Consider the following 18,308-nt stretch of genomic DNA (forward strand, 5'->3'; position numbering starts at 1 on the left):
TATACAGAGCACTTCTTGCTACTTCAAAGTGTAAATATGTATTCCTTTTTTAAAAAATAAAATCAGTGCTTTGGATCTACAATTTTGGTCATTATCTTGCTGTGAAACAAATTAATTTGTGAAACCAGCTGTGAGGGGTCTGACCATATGCCATGACTCATTGGCACAGAATCAACCTGAAAAGCTAAGAATATAAGAAGAGCAGGTTTTACCAACTGCTCAGGATATGCTCTTAGAAATAACTAAAACAGCTCGTAACCCAACAGAAATGAACCAAGAAACAGTAACACATAGTTTCCTCTGTTGGCTTATTTCCAGCTGACACTGCTCAGCCGAATGGCATCTCAACTTAAATTCCTCTGCTCCCTCCAAAAGATTTCCTCTAAATATCTTTCTACAGAAGGTGCCAAGGACAGTCTGCTGAAAAGAAAGGAATAAAAAAGTATTTGTCATTAGCCCAGGAGAGGAGAAGAGAAGCGGGTGGAAAATGGGCCAACAAGGACTTACTGGACAAAAGTAGGTGTTCTCCACGATGTGATGGGCCACCATGCCGTTCTCAGCAGAGAGAGACATGATGAAGAGCAAAGCATCCCGGGCCTGCTGGCCTACAGTCCCCTCCCGGTGAATGAAGGGAATCAGAAGAGAGAAGATGAGGAAGTTGGCAGCCCCTTGGTCCTCGCTAGTGTGGAAGAAGAGTTCCAGGATGGATGGATCTTTGGCAAGAATGGAACAGAGCTGATTGAGCAGGACAACCAGCTTCCCCTCCACGGTGGGGGTGGTTGTTCCTGAACAAGAGCTCAGCAACATCATCAGGGGCTTCAGGATGGGCTTGTGATGCAGCAGAGGCTGGTGGGACTGGGTGATCAACATCTCATACATCTTTAGCTGCTCCATTTTAGTCTCATCAGTAAATTCCCGTCTCAGACTCCAAAGGAAGAGTTTTTCCATGATGTTCTCAGAGACCACAAATTCCAGGATTGGCCCCATGGCAGCATCCCTGGCTTGCTCTTCAATCAGCAAAAAGAGCATGTGTTCTACATAGTTCTGTACAGCACTGGCCTCATCTGGAGGGATGAACCCATATTTTGCCTGGGTGTTCTTCAAGGGGTCATGCTTCTCTAAGATTTTCACAACCTGAAACCAAATTAAACATGTGTCATCCATCTGATGTTTATCATAACTACAAAAACACACCACTGCTAATCGTACCAAATCTTCATGGAAAATGTAAGAGCCATGACCCCCAACAAGATGCATGTGAGCATTCTGTGTCTCCCTCTCATGAGAACAAAATGAAGGGGTTAAACTACAGAAAGAAGATGTCTGAAGTTGTTCATTTTTCATAGTGACAGATGTTGGCAACCTAAATGTCAAAGAAAGTAATATGGTCATGTAAATTAAGCTACATGCATTCCTGGGCCTATTATTATGAAGACTATTAAGCAAAATGAAAAATAAAAAACCTGTAAGTGATATGCCAGATGAAAAAATAAGTCACTTGTATATAGTTAGATCCATCATTATCAACTATGTCAAAAACACGCAAGTGAAAAAAGACTGAAAAGAAACATGGAAAAACAGTAATCGCTTTTGTGTCCGAAGTAATGACAAGTTCTTAAATTTTTTTCTAAACTGTCAAGAATATAATTCACTTTGTTATAAAGCAGAAACTAAGACACCATTGTAAAGCAATTATACTACAATAAAGATGTTAAAAAAAAAAGAATATAATAGTGCTTTTAGGGACTTCCCTGGTGGTGCAGTGGTTAAGAATCCTCCTGCCAATGTAGGGGACACGGGTTCGAGGCCTGGTCCGGGAAGATCTCACATGCCGTAGAGCAACAAAGCCCGTGCGCCACAACTACTCAGCCTGTGCTCTACAGCCCGCATGCCACAACTACTGAGCCCGTGTGCCACAACTACTGAAGCCCACGCACCTAAAGCCCGTGCTCCGCAACAAGAGAAGCCACCGCAATGAGAAGCCCGCGCAACACAACGAAGAGTAGCCCCCACTCGCCACAACTAGAGAAAGCCCACACGCAGCAACAAAGACCCAATGCAGCCAAAAATAAATAGATTAAATAAATTAATTAAAAAAATAATAATAATAGTGCTTTTAAATTTTAAAATACACTAAATAAGTAAGACTACCTGTGTTCTCCTACAAATAGAGTTGATTTGGAGATTTCAGCAGCGGGACACAGCTCCTCAATGCCCTTGACAGAATAATAGCCTTCTCTCCTCTACCTGGATTGGCACCCTCTTCAACCAAGCATGCATCATTAGGAAGGATGAAAGGAAGCGGATGAACTGATGAACAAGTGACACGTACCTAGCAGAATCCCCGAACATACGGCGTATGTTGAAATGTTAAGCACAAAGAGTTTGAATTGTGCATTTTTTTTAAGCCAGAAAAAAAAATTGAGATAACCAATTACAAAATAAAGCCCTAAAGCACAGGGTTTCTATTTGGGGTAATGAAAAAGTTTTGGAAATAGTGGTGATGGTTGCACGACACTGTGAATGTAGTTAATGCCATTGAATTATACACCTAAAAATGATGAAGATGGCAAACTTTGTTTTATATATATACATATATATATATTTTTTTTACCACCAAAAAAGAAAAACTCTATTAACTGTAAAAAGTAAATAAATCTCATGTGACAGCCCAGGTGTTTCTCTCCCTTACCACTGCTGGCATTTGAACACTTCCTAACTCTCTCTGCCCATCAATACTTAATTTCTACTTTCGGACCTGAAAATTAAAACAATTTTATATCTCAACCTCCATTTAACTTTATGACTTGGAATTTCTACGATAATATCCATTCAATTTACTTCCTTTAAAGTGTATATACATGTTAATTTTTAAAAAATCAAACATTTTATCAACATTTTTAACTTGTTCCTTTTTGCCTTTCTGAACTGCATGTTCTGTGGAATGTTTAACTTCTGCCATACCCTCCCAGCCCAGTTCTAGGACATGTTGTTACGTGTTCTGGTATTTAGGTTATAGAATTTTTGCAAGTCACTGTGGAAGCTGGCAAAGGTACAAGGCTATGTCAGCATTCATGAGCAATGAGGGAAATTTACTTCTCAGGGAAAAGTCTACGTTTTTCCCCTGGCAGAAGGAGAAAAAAGGAACCTTTATAGACTAGGCTAGTATATCTTTATGAATGAGTAGATTTCCACAGAATCTGTAATCTCCATCAACTTCCATTATAAAATTAAAAATACTGTCAGGAAAAACATCACCCCAACACCCCTGAGTTGACAATGTCAACGAGGAAGCCCTCAGTTAGCCACTACCCAGGAGGTACACGGCTCAGTGACTGGTGGTCTGGGTCTCCCCACTGGCCATCCCCTCTCCTTGGCTGCGCGCGGACTGCAGAGTGCCCCCACCATCCCCCAACCTCCAAGAAGCCCTCCACGACTCCTCGCAGGCCTGAGTACCTCTCTGGCAGAAATGCTGGGACCTACTGTGCTCCTTTCCCTTGGCTCTGGCCTTGACATCTCACAGCGTGGGGCTGCAGTACCACATTTGTCCAAAAGGGGACTCCACCTCAACACAGCATGCTCTCCAGCCCCGAAGCCCCAACTTCAAGGCTCCACATTCTGAAGAACAGATTAGCTCTACATTTTACCAGTTCTATAATTTCAAAGTCCACATATTGAGTTTACTTATGAGAGCTATCTACACAGCTGGGCCTCGGGGTAGAAATGTAATTATACTTGTCATGTGTGCTCAGACTGTCTAAACTATCTAAAATTGGGACTGTGCATTATACATTGATAGTGGCACAGCAAATTAGCTCAGTCTTTCTGGAAAACAATCTGGCAACATGTAACAGAAGCTATAAAGTCGTTCCTGCCCTTTGACTTGTTAATCTCACTTTGGGGAAAATGCCAAAGGAAACAACACAAAATAATTTGTTTTAAAATGTTCATGCCAATGACATTTTCAGTAATGAAAAATAAAAATATTATTGACCCAAACGGTCAAGAATAAGAGAATTATAATCACGATGTTACATCACTATACACTAAAGCTATTAAAAATAAACACTAAGTGAATCATATCATTACACGCCAATATATACAAGAAATAATTTAAGTTAAAAACTAAATATATTGATAAATAGATGTATGACTAGAAGTGAGTCTGAAAAGATACAAATGAGATTTTAAGGTTAATTAGTTCTTCTTTCCTGTAAATTGATCTAATAAATAAAAACAAAGTAATTTTGTACTAATGTCTAAGAAAAGGATCAAAACACGGAGTTAACAATAATTCTCAGAAATTCCTAAGCAATATAAATTTTTACATATGCATAGGTATTTATACTATATGCATGCCTGTAAATATTTATAAAATATCTAAATATATATATGTAATGTAGACCAAAACTATTTACATGATCACAAGCTACATTTTTCTTATAAATTAATCTTCACTTACTTATTCAAACGCAGTCCTCTGCAAAAAGACCTACTTTTGGTGGGGGTGGGGAGGGCGGTGGCTATGAAAAACCTAAAAAAGATTTCATTCTGAGATTTTTATACAGAATGTAAACTATTCAGCAGCTTTTAAAATGAAGCATCTCTCTCTACCCCCCTTTATAGAAGCTCTTCTACTCCGCCTTCCAGGTTCATGGGCAGAGAAACATGAAAACAGAGCTGTAATAACCCACCAAGATAGAAGGTTTGTCGATCATTTGGAACACAGCCCTTTACTCATTCCCGTCCCAGGCCTGGAGGTTTTCCTGCCTAGAAGATGGGTGTGTTACCACCAGGGCCTGTGAGTCATGGAAAACACAACGTTCAGCAAAGTGCTGATTATGCCTGTGTTGCCACTTGTCCTTAACCTCCCTCCTTAGGTGTCAGGACCCTCCCAGGCCACCTCCCTCTCCCTTCCAGGCAGGCACACCCATGACCTGCTTTTACAAGTGGGCTCTCCGGGCCCACACCCTGGGCCTGGTTCCCATCTTGACAGGGAATGCCTAGGAAACTTCTTGGCTAGAGCACAACTGGCATTGAAGTGCCAAAGATCTTCTGTTATGATGTCCCAAGTTAGCTGCCCAGGTGGTGTCATAGTTCTTTTAGTTTCTGTAAGCTGATTCCTGATGTGACCTCGATTTTTCCTTATTTTTTCCCTTGGGTCCTCTTCTCACATCACTCCCACCGAAGTCCAATATTCCTGGGCCCCTGATTTCTGCTTGCTGGGATCTACTATGGATCCATGATCTCATGCTGCTTCCCCAGGCCTGGCCCACTCCTCTGATTACCCTCTATCTTATACTCTCAACCTTCCCTCCGATTCCCCAGCTCTGGCTGCTTCTCAGCTATATACTCTCAGGCTCAGGGATTCAGTTAAGGGGAAAAAACACAATTATGGTGGCTGGAGAGATACAAGTAGGAAAATACAGTTTGCAAATATTTCCTTTACTAAACAATTTCCTTCGTTAGGCTAAACAGCATTTAACAAACTGATCAACCCCTGATAAACCCCACGCTCATTAAGTCGCTCATTAAGTATGTAAGCCAGCTGAGATCAGATACAGCACTGTAAATGGTTGAGCAATCACAGCTAGGCATTTGTTGATCTACAAACTTTAACAGATATAAGCTGGTGTGTGTGTGTATATATATATATATATATATATATATATATATATATGGATCAGTCTACAAACTTTAACAGATATAAGCTGGTGTGTGTGTGTGTATATATATATATATATATATATATGGATCATGAGCCTAGATCACATGTTGTGACTCTAAAAAGAAAAAGATACACAAAAAATAAAGAAAAAGAAAAAAATACACAAAAAATCAATAGTGTGAACAATGGTATACAAATTATCACCTGACCAATACAGCTAAATTTTAACCTAACTTCAAAGTCATTTGACCTATAAATATGAGGATCATTGGAGATCAATAAGATGAACAAATAGTGTATTTCTTTCATTAAGGAATATCAGCTACTGCTATCCTTAGCTCCAATGATGGCCCCCCACCACTCAGTGATAATGGGCCTGAATTTCAAATATTCACAAATTCTAAATAGGAAGTTCAAATGCTTTCAGAATGAAAGATATACATAAATCACATAATCACACCTCAAGCTAACAAATTATTATTCTCCATGATAAACACAAGTGTTTCTCTGATGGAGCTTTGACTCCATCTGACTATCATTCTATTTCTTATACACATGCATATATTAGTAGATGACTATTTATACTACTTTGGTTCCAGCCTAGTTACTTCAAGGAAGTCACGTGAGTACAACCCATACTTCCAAATCCTTTGGAATGCTAATTTAAAGTGGCATTGTGGAAAAAAACCAAGTTCCTAAGCAACATTTTCCATCACACAGAAGAAGGACAGGATTTAGTGATCAAGCCAAATTCCACTTAATGTACCAAATTAACTATAACAAAAGTACGTTTCCATCCAGTTCCTGTTTATTACTTAGCAGCTGTGTCTTTCGATTTAGGGTTATTTCTTACACACCTATTCCCATGGAGACCTTTACAGAGTCATTTCTTCTCGTATTAAGATAACAGTCTAATAATATATGTGTACTTGCAGAACTTGGTTAATGTCAGCTCCAATCCTGAACTACAGAGATGTGTCTACATCTGGAATTAAACCTGATAAAGCAGAAACTATACATGCCATACTTCCTTGGGACCAAAGTAGTCTAGTAATTACTCTAACAAAGAAACATGGTAGGAGCATCAATCAATAAAGTAACATAGTAACCTAACCTTTAAGTTAGGTATATATAAATTTTTTTTTAATTTCAGTATCAGGGGAGGGACTAAAGAGTAATGATATATGTAATAATATTTCAGAGAACCCTGTAATTCCAACCACAGTGAAAACAGACTTATCACCGAGCATACAGTGGGAGAGCTTCTGACTTCTCAACATATTCAACCACTTTAGAGTCTAATAGAGGCACAACTCCATGCCCTGGCCCTCTAAAGAAGCATAGCTTTTGTTCTGCTTTACTTTCTACTGTGAAGTTTAGAGCTACTTGAAAAGCTGAGAAGAGAGACACACATTTTTTAAATGTTAACAAACACCACTTTACTAAGATACTGAGAAGGTTAATCAGAGTTCTGTAATATTTTCTAACTTTTCATCTCTCAAAGACTTCATGTAATTTCTCTCTGTCATTTAGTCTATGACAAGGCACAGACCAAAAGACTGAAGATGAAGACAGTGAGGGAATGAGTGTCACAGGGAACAGACTGGAATGCAGATCTCAAAGCCATGTATAAGTGCCCTTTGCTTTTTTAATGGAGTCAGGCTACTTGGAGCTCTATACAGGTTACCATACATAGGACATACTGTCTATTTTTTATTATTGTAGGAGGACACTTGACTTACTTAATCCAGATGATTCCGTTTTTTCTCATCCCCGTCCCCTTCCAAGAAGAAAAAGGCTACTAAATCCACTAGCTTTTCTTTATCCATCACCATTACTCTATCTGAACTCTGAAATGTTCTTAGCTCAAAAAATTGTATAATAGCTTGTATTTGGAGGCTGAGGGTGGTAAGGAGAAGCTTTGCGCCATTAACAAGCACACAGAAATGTGCATTTCCAATTGATTTTTTTTCACCTCTGTTCTCCTGGCTTTAAGAGTAGACACCATTTAGTACATAACTAATACTGATTCGGTATGTGAAAGGAGAGGATAGAGAATGAATAGAACAAGGGCCATGAAATTTCACGAAGTAAAAATGTGCCATTAAGGATACCTAGTGTGGGACTTCCCTGGTGGCGCAGTGGTTAAGAATCCACCTGACAATTCAGGGGACACGGGTTTGGTCCCTGGTCCAGGAGGATCCCACATGCCACGGAGTAACTAAGCCTATGCGCCACAACTGAGCCTGCGCTCTAGAGCCCGTGTGTCACAACTACCGAGCCTGTGTGCTGCAGCTACTGAAGCCCGTGCGCGTAGAGCCTGTGCTCCACAACAAGAGAAGCCACCGCAATGAGAAGCCTGCACACCGCAATGAAGAGTAGCCCCTGCTCACCACAACGCAGCAGTGGAAGCCCATGCGCAGCAATGAAGACCCAACACAGCTAAAACAAACAAACAAACAAAAAGCAACAACAACAAAAGAATACCTAGTGTGTGTGTGGTGGCGGGTTAGTTCACATGGCAATATACTTGGGCAGTTTGTTATCTGATGGACCAATGCTTCTTACTTCTTGCTCTCTCTTCCATTCAGAAGAAGCAAAGGCAAGAGATAAAAACAACAGTCTACTAGACTATAAACCGTTCTTATAGACTACTATAAAAATTAAACATTCTCGGGGCTTCCCTGGTGGCGCAGTGGTTGAGAGTCCGCCTGCCGATGCAGGGGACATGGGTTCGTGCCCCGGTCCGGGAAGATCCCACATGCCGCGGAGCGGCTGGGCCCGTGAGCCATGGCCGCTGAGCCTGCACGTCTGGAGCCTGTGCTCCGCAACGGGAGAGGCCACAACAGTGAGAGGCCCGCGTACCGCAAAAAAAAAAAAAAAAAAAAATTAAACATTCTCTTTCTCTCCCCGACCCCCTCCTCTGAAGATCACTGATCATTAAATGCAAGTCTAAGGTTCTTACTGGTAGCAATTTATAGCAAATGTTTTAATATTAGTATATGTTTTCCAAGTCTCCTAGTTCTTCTAAAGTTGCATTAACCAGGTGGAGGGATGTTCTAGGCAGAAAGAAGAGGAAGTCCCTAAGGCAGAGAGGCATGAAACAGCACGAGGTGCGCTGCCAGGAGAGGGGGTGGCTAGGAACTCCAAGTAATTTTGCATTTCTGGAGACTAAATGAGAGACAAGGAGTGAAAGAGGCCACGACATAAAGAGCCCTATCTGCCATCCTGGCCTGTAGGTGGCCAGATGCCACTGAAATGTCCAACTACAGGAATGCCCCAGACAGAATCTGGGTTTTAGGTTCGTTGCTCTGTCTACTACAGCACAAGATGGCACCTCAGAAGACAAGAGGACGTACAGGCCAGAGGCTACTTCCTAGAGCCTGGATTCTCCAATGTTAACTATTCCTGGATGTCCACTACAGAACTATTCTGAGGATAACATGAGAGCACTGGACCCAGGGACCGGTTTGGAAACTCAAGTGCACCACTGGGTCACTCAAGGTCTCTCCCCTGGCGACCCCCCCTGAATCTCGGACTGCCTCAGATGGTGCCTCGGATGATGGATGGCTGTATAACCAGCTGTCCCTGACAGACTGCAAAGTGTAGGTGGGTAAGCGGGTATCCTTGACCACCACTCAAGGTCTGAAGTAGAAGCTCCTAGTGAACAGTAGAACAGAACCTGCCGAATATATGTTAATTATGCTGAATTTGTACTGAAGTGTCCTAACAAACAGAAGCACTCTGGACACCACTGACTTTTGTTGCCTTCATTTTCCCTAACTTCACATCTGAAAAAGCACGGTACTTGCCAGCTAATGGAACACTTTGGTAAATAGAATGTTGTCGCCCAGTTCTGTCTACACATTTCCTACCAGCCTTACAGTTTTCTTGGGTTGCCTCAGGGGAACCCGGGGGCTACGTCACACTAGTCACAGAAGTTTGTGTCAGATTGTAGCTCATTTCCCAGTCCTCTGCAACTGCTCTTCATCCGCCCCCAGCCTGAACAACTCACAGCAAAGCGCTAATGCATGAAACTCCAAAAACAATAAGTAGCCCTTATTTCTATCAGCCGAAAGTCTCACTCCTTACCTCACACTTAGCCCCACAGCTCTGCCTTGCCCTGACTTCCTCACCTTTTTTATTTCTAACCATCCAAAAAAGGCACAGCTGAGCATTTGTTCCTAATACCCCTTCTCTAAAATGTTCTTTTCCTTTCTGTCATCAAATCCTTCTCTTCCCACAGTCAAGCTAACAAAATCTCACTTCCTGGATTTCACAGGCCATTTCCATCTGTAACAGTCCCTTCCCTTGACTTAATTCCTGTGATCAATATTATTCATTTTATAATAATGTATCTCACGTTGTCATCCAAACTAGCTTATACATTCCTTAAAAGCCCAAAGGAAGGCTTATACATTTCTACGTCCCACCTGTGACGCCCACAGTGAGGTAGTTGAAGTTTGGGCTCAGTAAATCTCCATTTAACAATACAGTCGGTCCTGCGTATCCGCGGGTTCTGCACCTGCAGATTCAACCAATCATGGATCGAAAATATTTGGAAAAAAATTTCAAAAAGTTCCAAAGGGCACAACTTGAATTTGCTGCACACTGGCAATTATCTACATAGCACTTACATCGCATTTACACTATTCACATAGTATTTACCCTGTATTAGATATTATAAGTAATCTAGAGATGATTTGGAGGATGTGCAGATGTGCGTAGGTTATATGGAAATATCATTTTATATAAGGGACTTGAGCATCCACAGATTCTGGTATCTGCTGGTGTCCTGGAACCCATCCCTCACAGATACCAAGGGACGACTGTAATCACATTGACATCGACATGAATTTCTTCAACCAGTATTTTTATTCATAAAGGTAACAGTAAGGCCCTCAAGAGCCTTTGGAACTACAGAGAGACTGAGGGCATTTTCCAGATTTATTTAAAAGGAAAAATTAAGACTAAAGGGGTAAGAAACTTGGCCAAAGTTAAAGAAATGGCTGAAACGATAATGAGACCAAGAGTGTACCCCCTTTACGAAAGGAAGTGTTTAATAAACTAAACCCCAATCCCTCTGACAAAGTAATCCTTACCCTCAACTCAATATTTTTCTGCATTAAACAGAGGGTGGTATGCGTCAGCACTAAGGTACAATGCCAAAGGTAATTACTCTAATTATCTGGAAAATTCCTGAATTACTTTCTTCCCATTGCTAAAGCAGATGTGCCCTTAATATCCAGAGCAAACCCATGAAGACTATAACAGTAAAAAGTCAGAGAAGGGGAAATGCATAAGAAAATCTTGGAAGCTTTACACTGGATACCGACAAGAAGCCACAAAATGTAAATGACCCAGAAGCAGAACTGATTTTGTTTTTGATCTAAACTGTGTCCCCTTATAATTGCTGTGATTTACAGGCTCAGAGCTTTAACCCATGGGCTGTTTCCGGCCACAGGAAGGAACTGGGTAGTCATTAAAAAACTGTCACATAAATAGCCACTTACCAGCTCACGTGGGGAGTGTAATGCTGTACAAGTAGTAAAGAATGCCAATTTTATTTATTTTACTACTTGTAAACTCCCTGAGGAAAGGGGCGAGCTGGTAAGTTTCCTGACCATTCAACCCTTAATTATCCATACAAGCAGATCAGAGAAGTCAAAATGAATAATCAAAAAAACTTTTATAATCAGCTTTGTAATGAATTCAGATACTTCCAGGCACCTTCTTTCTTTAAATGAATAGGGACCACCAGCCTGAAAAATGCTAGAGCACAGAGGTCAAATACGCTGGTCTTGGAGTCATGGGACCAAGGTCTCAGTACTTGATTGGAAACTCACTAGTCGTATAATCTCAAGCAAGCTATTTAACCTCTATAATTTTCCATTCCCTCATCTGTAAAATGAGGAACCTAAAACCAACTGCCTTACTGGTTTGCGGAGAAGATTAAATGTAAGGTATTTGATGTATTTGGCACAACACTTGGCAAATATTTAATAAATATGTATTTTAGTATTGGTAGCGTTTAAGGACTGAATGGAAATCAGCAAGGAGGAGGGAAAGAAAGAGGATGTACTCATGGTCAAGTGTACTGCAAAGTGAAGGACAAGTCACTTGAAGGCCAACTGCTACTCTTATAAAAATATCTGAGGAATATGCATGTCCCCTAATTGCTTTCATGAAAACCAAGGTTTTTAACCAACTACCTATTCTAGGAATGCAAGCAGAGAAATTTGCTTTTCTTCCTACCTGAAAGGGTTTCCTCCCTATGTTTTCTGGAAGCCCACCTGTCACACAGGTTGGGAACCCTGGTTCAGTGCAATAGAGGCCTCTAGGGCTACCTAACCAGCAGAGAAGGTGGAACTCATACATTACCTGCGCCCAGTGGTTTTTAAATACAATCATGCATGTTTCTGGGTCAACTCCCTGCAAGCTCACAGCCTGCCGGAGTTTGCCTTCTGTCGCAACCGATGACATCATAAGCCTTCAAAAACCAAATGCTTCTAAGTCATATTTAATTTTCATGAAAATTTGGTAAGCAGTCACTAACTTTCAAGTATCACAGTAGAAATGTAACTTCTTCACATTTCATTGTCACCTTCGAAACCTGTAATGAGAATAACAAAAAATGCATCCCATTACATTCATATATTAAATAGGACACTGACTTAAGTTAAAGTCAAAACACAGACATTCTCAAAGTCCAACACGGAGCAAAATATCAACAAAATAGACATTTATACTCAACCTAAAGCCTTTCTTCTGTTTTCTCTCACTTTGCTACTAAATATATAAAATAATGAAGCTACCAAAGCTACATGAATAAATTAAACGATTATTGGATTTATTCTGTCCACTATCACCAACCACAACCTCCTAGATTATTATTCTATATCACTCAAATCTAGTTTCCAGAAGCAATAAACTATGATAGCAATGTTAGTGGTGTGTAGAAACACCCAGAAACAGGAAAATCGTTAGTTAATAGTGACTGAAATAAATGGCTTGATGTAACTTAGGGGAGTTATAACACAGCACCCAGACTCCTGGGTCCAATAATACCAATTATTTTAATCAATGACTGTCATAATGGTATTGAAAGCATTCTCAGTCATTTCGTGGCTACAACCTAAGTTAAGGTTTCCAGCTTTCCTGAAAAATAAGAGAATTCCAAGTAACCTAGACAAATCATATAGAAATGATCCATCAGAAACAAGAGAGTGCTTACTTCGTGTGAGGACAAGGCAGCAGCGCACTTATCGATGAAAAATGAGTTATGTGGACAAAATATGAAGAAAGCCTGACCCAACAGGGCCAGTGGGGAGAAAAAAAGATACTGGGGTCACAGAGTATACAGGCAATGTGATCCAGTTGTGTGGTGCTAACTCCCTGACAAAAGCACTAAGATACTGGTATTATTATCTTAGATTCATCAGCCCAAAAAAGGACTGGGGACCGTTCAAAACGTTATTTGTTTAGTGTACAGGCTAGAGGGAGTTCAGAGAAAAGTAATTACATTATAATTACCAGAGCACTGGAAAACAAAGTCCATGATAAAATTTCCAGACTTGTAGTACCAAAAGATTAAAAAAAAAAAAAAGAGGCTATATTTTCAACTGAGTAACTAACATGAAGGGTATTACAAGGAGAAGAGTGATCAACTATTCCTTCTATAAACAATACAATGTGAGAGAGGAGACTTCAGGTGATGATTCAGGTTAGACTTATTGATCAAGTTCTTTGTGGGAAGAGGAATTAAACACTGGAAAATAGTTAAAGGAATATTCAAAACAAGTACTTCTGTTGGGGGCGTAGAAGACTTACCAATCAACATTAAAAGATCTTTATAATACATTTTAGTACATAAGAAAAGAAAACATGTAAGAATTAATAATTTTGGGGAAAGAAACATTTCTTAAGGAGAATGATGGGGGATTAAGGTGTGTGGAAAGAGGGAAGCCTGTTAGAATGAGGACTGCATAGATATTGTAAGTGAAACAGTTTACATGTATCTTTCATGACTATGTTTTATTATGTAAATTGGTGAATTCCCCAACATATAATTCTTAATAATACAAATGTGCTGTTTTCTTTTTTAAAAAAAATAAATTTATTTATTTATTTATGGCTGTGTTGGGTCTTCGTTGCTGCACACAGGCTTTCTCTAGTTGCGGCGAGCAGGGGCTACTCTTCTTTGCGGTGCACGGGCTTCTCATTGCGGTGGTTCCTCTCGTTGCGGAGCACGGGCTCTAGAGCACAGGCTCAGTAGTTGTGGCGCATGGGCTTCGTTGCTCTGCGGCATGTGGGATCTTTCTGGACCAGGGCTCGACCCCATGTCCCCTGCATTGGCAGGCGGCTTCTTAACCACTGCGCCACCAGGGAAGCCCAGATGTGTTGTTTCCAATAAGACATTGTCCATTACCAACATGGCCCTTTGCCACTGAGACGCATGTTACACTGCGCCAAACTGGTGTTTTAAAAATCAGGAGTGTCTGCCCATGCACGCAGAGTATGTGTTCCCAGTCACACACACACACACACACACACACACACACTGCCTGTGATCCTCCCGCCACTCTCTTGACCTCACTTTGGTTCGCAGGCTAGCCCTTCTAGATGGTATCTCATTGTGCAACCCTGTTTTAAGTGATAAGAGATAAAACGAGTTCTGATTCAACTTCCTTGTTGTCCTAAACACTACATTTCTTTGAAAATGTCAAGGTCTCTTATTCAGATGGTGTAATGATAATAACGAAGAAAATCAGAGTGTTTGGGTTTATCCCAGAGGTTGAAAAAGTAGAAGACTCTCTGAGATGCCTTCCAGCTCTGGGATTCTCGGATTCTTCTTCAAAAGTATGAAGGGAACATAAATCATGCCAATTGCCTCTAAATCAAAAATAGACAGATGCTCTCTAAGATCCTTCACATTAGTTCTCAAAGGGACTTCACATGCAGTCTTTTCAGACAGTGAGACCGCAGTACAGACAGGATAAATTTCTTAGCCGAGGCCAAAAACTTACAAGTCAGTTTTGATGGAGACAGAAATGTCTCTGGACTCCTAGTCCAGTGTTCTTTCTAGAAACTGTATTCTCCTTGCTCCTGGTTATAATCCCTAGCCCTAGTCCCTTAAGGAATCTGTATCTTCTCTGAGCAAAGTACATCTTGGTTGATGCTTATCCAATCATACTCTTGAAGCAGATGCCTGAAAAATCTAAATATGCCATGAATGTAGAAACCACAACATCGAGAGAACCTGGGAGAGAAAGCAGAGGGGGAGGCAAGTCCAGCAAGCCACGTTTGGGAAGCGAAAAGCTATTGCAGGAGACCCTGTCAAAGAAAACACCACCTCAGCACCCAGAAGCCACTCTCTCTCTCGTTCCCAGGTTAAAGTGGTAAAGCACTGGCATGTCCCCAGGGCAGTGTGAAAACGAAAGAGATGGCTCCATATTCATGAGCTATGTTTAAGGACCCATTTCCTCAAGCACAAAGGTTTTCAACATATTTCTGCATTTTCCTGTTATCATCAGCCTTTCCTTTTTCCAATTCCAAGCATTTTACTTAACTCTCAGACAACAGCTAAAAATCCCAAGTGAAGAAAACAGAAGGACAATACTAATCAAAAGGCTGTGAGCAGGTAGGAGAGGCTGCAGGTGCTAGATCGTGCGCTTATGGCATGTGGCATCACTGGATGTCACCGCTTCTTGCCCTCTGCTCTCTTCAGCCTAAGGCACCTGAAGTCGGGAATGGTTAGGGTAAAGCTTGCTGCTCTTGGCACACATGCAGCCTGTTCTTGCCATAAATACACACATGCACATCAACTCGAATTTCATGCTTGAGAGAAAGCTCTAGAAATTGTTTAGCCCCTAACAAGTGATTTTTTTCCTTTCTTCAAACAAACCACCACCAACAAAAAATACCCAAAGAACTCTTCCCACAGTGGTTGCATGTGGTATTGTGGTACGGTTGTTGAGGTTTTTGGTGTTGCGGGGGAGAGATGAGCTATCAAAGTACATGTATGTATTATGTATGTACGTATGAACGTACACTGAGATATTAGCACAGTTTCTATACTTCAAAGACAGAACCGACTATATTAATTCCAAAGACATTACTGAGTGGTCACATTTATATATCTCATTAATATTATATATAAAAATATTTTCCATCAATAAGGAGAGGAAAATTCTATTAAATATTGTTGAAGACAGAGATAACTGACATAAGAATTACCTGTATTTTTATTTGCCCTTTTTTGAAGGTGTATGATATCTTTTACTTGACGATGAAAAAAGCACAAGCGTATGCTTCCATATCACAGAATTATAAAATGTACCATATAATCATAGAAGCCTAGACTCTAGTCATCTAGATCATACCTCTTTCCAATGTAAAAATCCCTTCTACCTCCCTCCCAGACAGACATCTTATCTAATTTCAGACCCTCTCAAAAACTACAATACCTAGGAGAGCTGTAAATGGGTCAAAATCACATTTTTTCCTGAACTACCAATGACTATATTTTAATATAGCTCTCTTTCACTATCAGGCTGGACTTATAATGTATATGTTTTGGCATTTAATTATATATTATTTCATACCATCCTTCAATTCTTTTACATACTTAAATATAATATCCTCTAATAATGGACTATAAAAAATCCTGAAGGGAAAGAAGTGGATGGCCACCTTAAGGGAGACACAGCCAAGGGAACATTTTTATGTAGGGAAAGGTGATCATATTTGTAGGTCTAATGAGAAGGAATCAACGAACATGGAGAATTTGAAGATACCGAAGAAAAAAAAAAGGGGGGGGATTTTGATGGGGCAAGAGGAGGAGAAAGGCGAGGTCAAGAGCACAGTTAGGAGAGGCCTAGAGAAAAAAGAGAAGCACGGCCAAGTCTTTTCATAGTGAGTCACCAAATCTTGAACTGGATGGAAAGGCTCCCTTCCTACCTCTCCTTCTCCTTCCCTCCTGATACTCCTCTGGTTGGTTTCTAGAGACAGTCAGAGAGGATAGGTGGATTTAAAGTGGGGAACAAAGCACCAGGGCTAAAAGTTTTGAGCTCAGTTCTCCAAGCATGGAAGTCAGAAAACTTAGGTCCCTACTCAGGGACGTAAGCTTTGACTGGGAGACAGGGCCCAGGACTCTAGCTCCAGCTCTAACCAGCAGGAGACTCTTGGTTTGGAACCTCGCTTCGGGGAGTACTTAGGACTAAATGATTATTTCTTAGGTCTCTCCCAGCTCAAAAGTCATCATTTTACATACTCTTTTGCAACTGTTATACTAATTGGGGAGGGGTAATCAGATAATCATTAAAGGAGGATAATGGCCATGGTACAAAAATCTTTGAAAGAATTCTAGTTGTAGACAGGATTCTACCTGTATTCTTTCACGATTAATGCATATTTCACTTAAGGAACCTAAAGCACAGAAATCAACCATCTCAAATATAATTTGTGTTTGGTTTGTTTTTTCCTGAGCAACTGCCAGTAGAAAAACTCATTGTTTCAGAATGCACTTCGGAAGGCTCTGAATTGGCTGCTATTAAATACATAAAGAGTCTATTACTGTAAATAAATGTGCTTATCAAGTAAAATTCCATCTAAGGGTGAAGAGTCTTCAAATATTGGGAAAACCTGAAGAGATGGGAACCGTGTGCCCTCAACTATAACTAACAGCAGTGGGGGGAATTCATTTTGGGTCAGACTACCTCAGACAACCTCTACTTAGAGCCTAATAAAATCCTATTAAGACTATATCCTCCCTGTTCTCTAATCCTCTGGCCCAGTTTCCTTTTCTCTCTTGCTGTCGTATCACATGGCAATGCTGGGCTGTTGGAAATAAAGCCAGCATCTAATAGCCCCGACTCTCCTGGACCTTGTCCTAAGACTCCCTCGCTCGTTCATTGTTCACTATCCATCATCTCAGTAAAGTACACCTTGTTTTGTTCCCTCAAGTTGTAGGTCACCAGTTAACACAGAGGGTGTACACAAAGAAAATTCTTGCAACCTGTGCATTCCAAATGGTTTCAGGCTTTGATAAATGCATGCCTCAAAATAGTAACCAGACTGCAGAAAACTGTTTTTAATGCCATAAAATAATTCCACCATGTTTTACATCTTAATTTCACTAAAATAAGCTGCCGGCCAACTAGGTCATACCCGAGTACCATGCAAGAGACTGGTAAACAGAATAAATGGAGAAGAAAAATTAAAATTCAAAACATACCTAAAATGTGTTATGGGACTTAATTTTTAAGGCTGCTTAAGAAACTAAACCCCTAGTGGCAAGGATTTGGAATGTAGAAATTATAGCTTTTGAAAATTGTAGCAAGTGAATGGTACCTGAACAGGAAAGTCTCTTATACACATGGAGTAATTTGTCAAAACGTGAAAACTGGACCACTCTTGGGCAAAGTCTCCCCAACAACCCAATCAATCACTATCACCTTGGTAGTATGCACCGTCCTGTCACATCACTATCTTGATGAAAGCTATTAAGGGACAACTCAGTTACAATATATGCCATAAAACCCTAAAGCTTAGCTAAGGTAAATTCAGAGATAGATTTATCTGACAAATTCTGTGGGGTAGTATTTTAAAGCAGAGATTTGAGGTAGATGCTTGGAATCTC

At 40.5% G+C, this 18,308-nt stretch overlaps 1 protein-coding gene across 2 annotated transcripts in view; it reads right to left on the reverse strand.

Annotated features, from left to right (window-relative positions):
• The window catches only part of FHIP1A (FHF complex subunit HOOK interacting protein 1A), a 263,508-nt gene that overhangs the window by 88,954 nt on the left and 156,246 nt on the right, over positions 1-18,308 (reverse strand). For both annotated transcript variants that reach the window (XM_024764045.1, XM_024764044.1), the window contains exons 3-4: positions 12,050-12,281; positions 508-1,134 (exon numbers count right to left, since the gene is read on the reverse strand). In XM_024764045.1, the coding sequence (XP_024619813.1) occupies positions 508-1,134; positions 12,050-12,154 (732 nt within the window). In that variant the 5' untranslated portion in view covers positions 12,155-12,281. The remainder of the gene's footprint in view (positions 1-507; positions 1,135-12,049; positions 12,282-18,308) is intronic.

The sequence above is a fragment of the Neophocaena asiaeorientalis genome, unplaced genomic scaffold (assembly GCF_003031525.2).
Source record: "Neophocaena asiaeorientalis asiaeorientalis breed wild unplaced genomic scaffold, Neophocaena_asiaeorientalis_V1.1 scaffold594, whole genome shotgun sequence".
In the NCBI taxonomy this organism is placed as follows: Eukaryota; Metazoa; Chordata; class Mammalia; order Artiodactyla; family Phocoenidae; genus Neophocaena; species Neophocaena asiaeorientalis.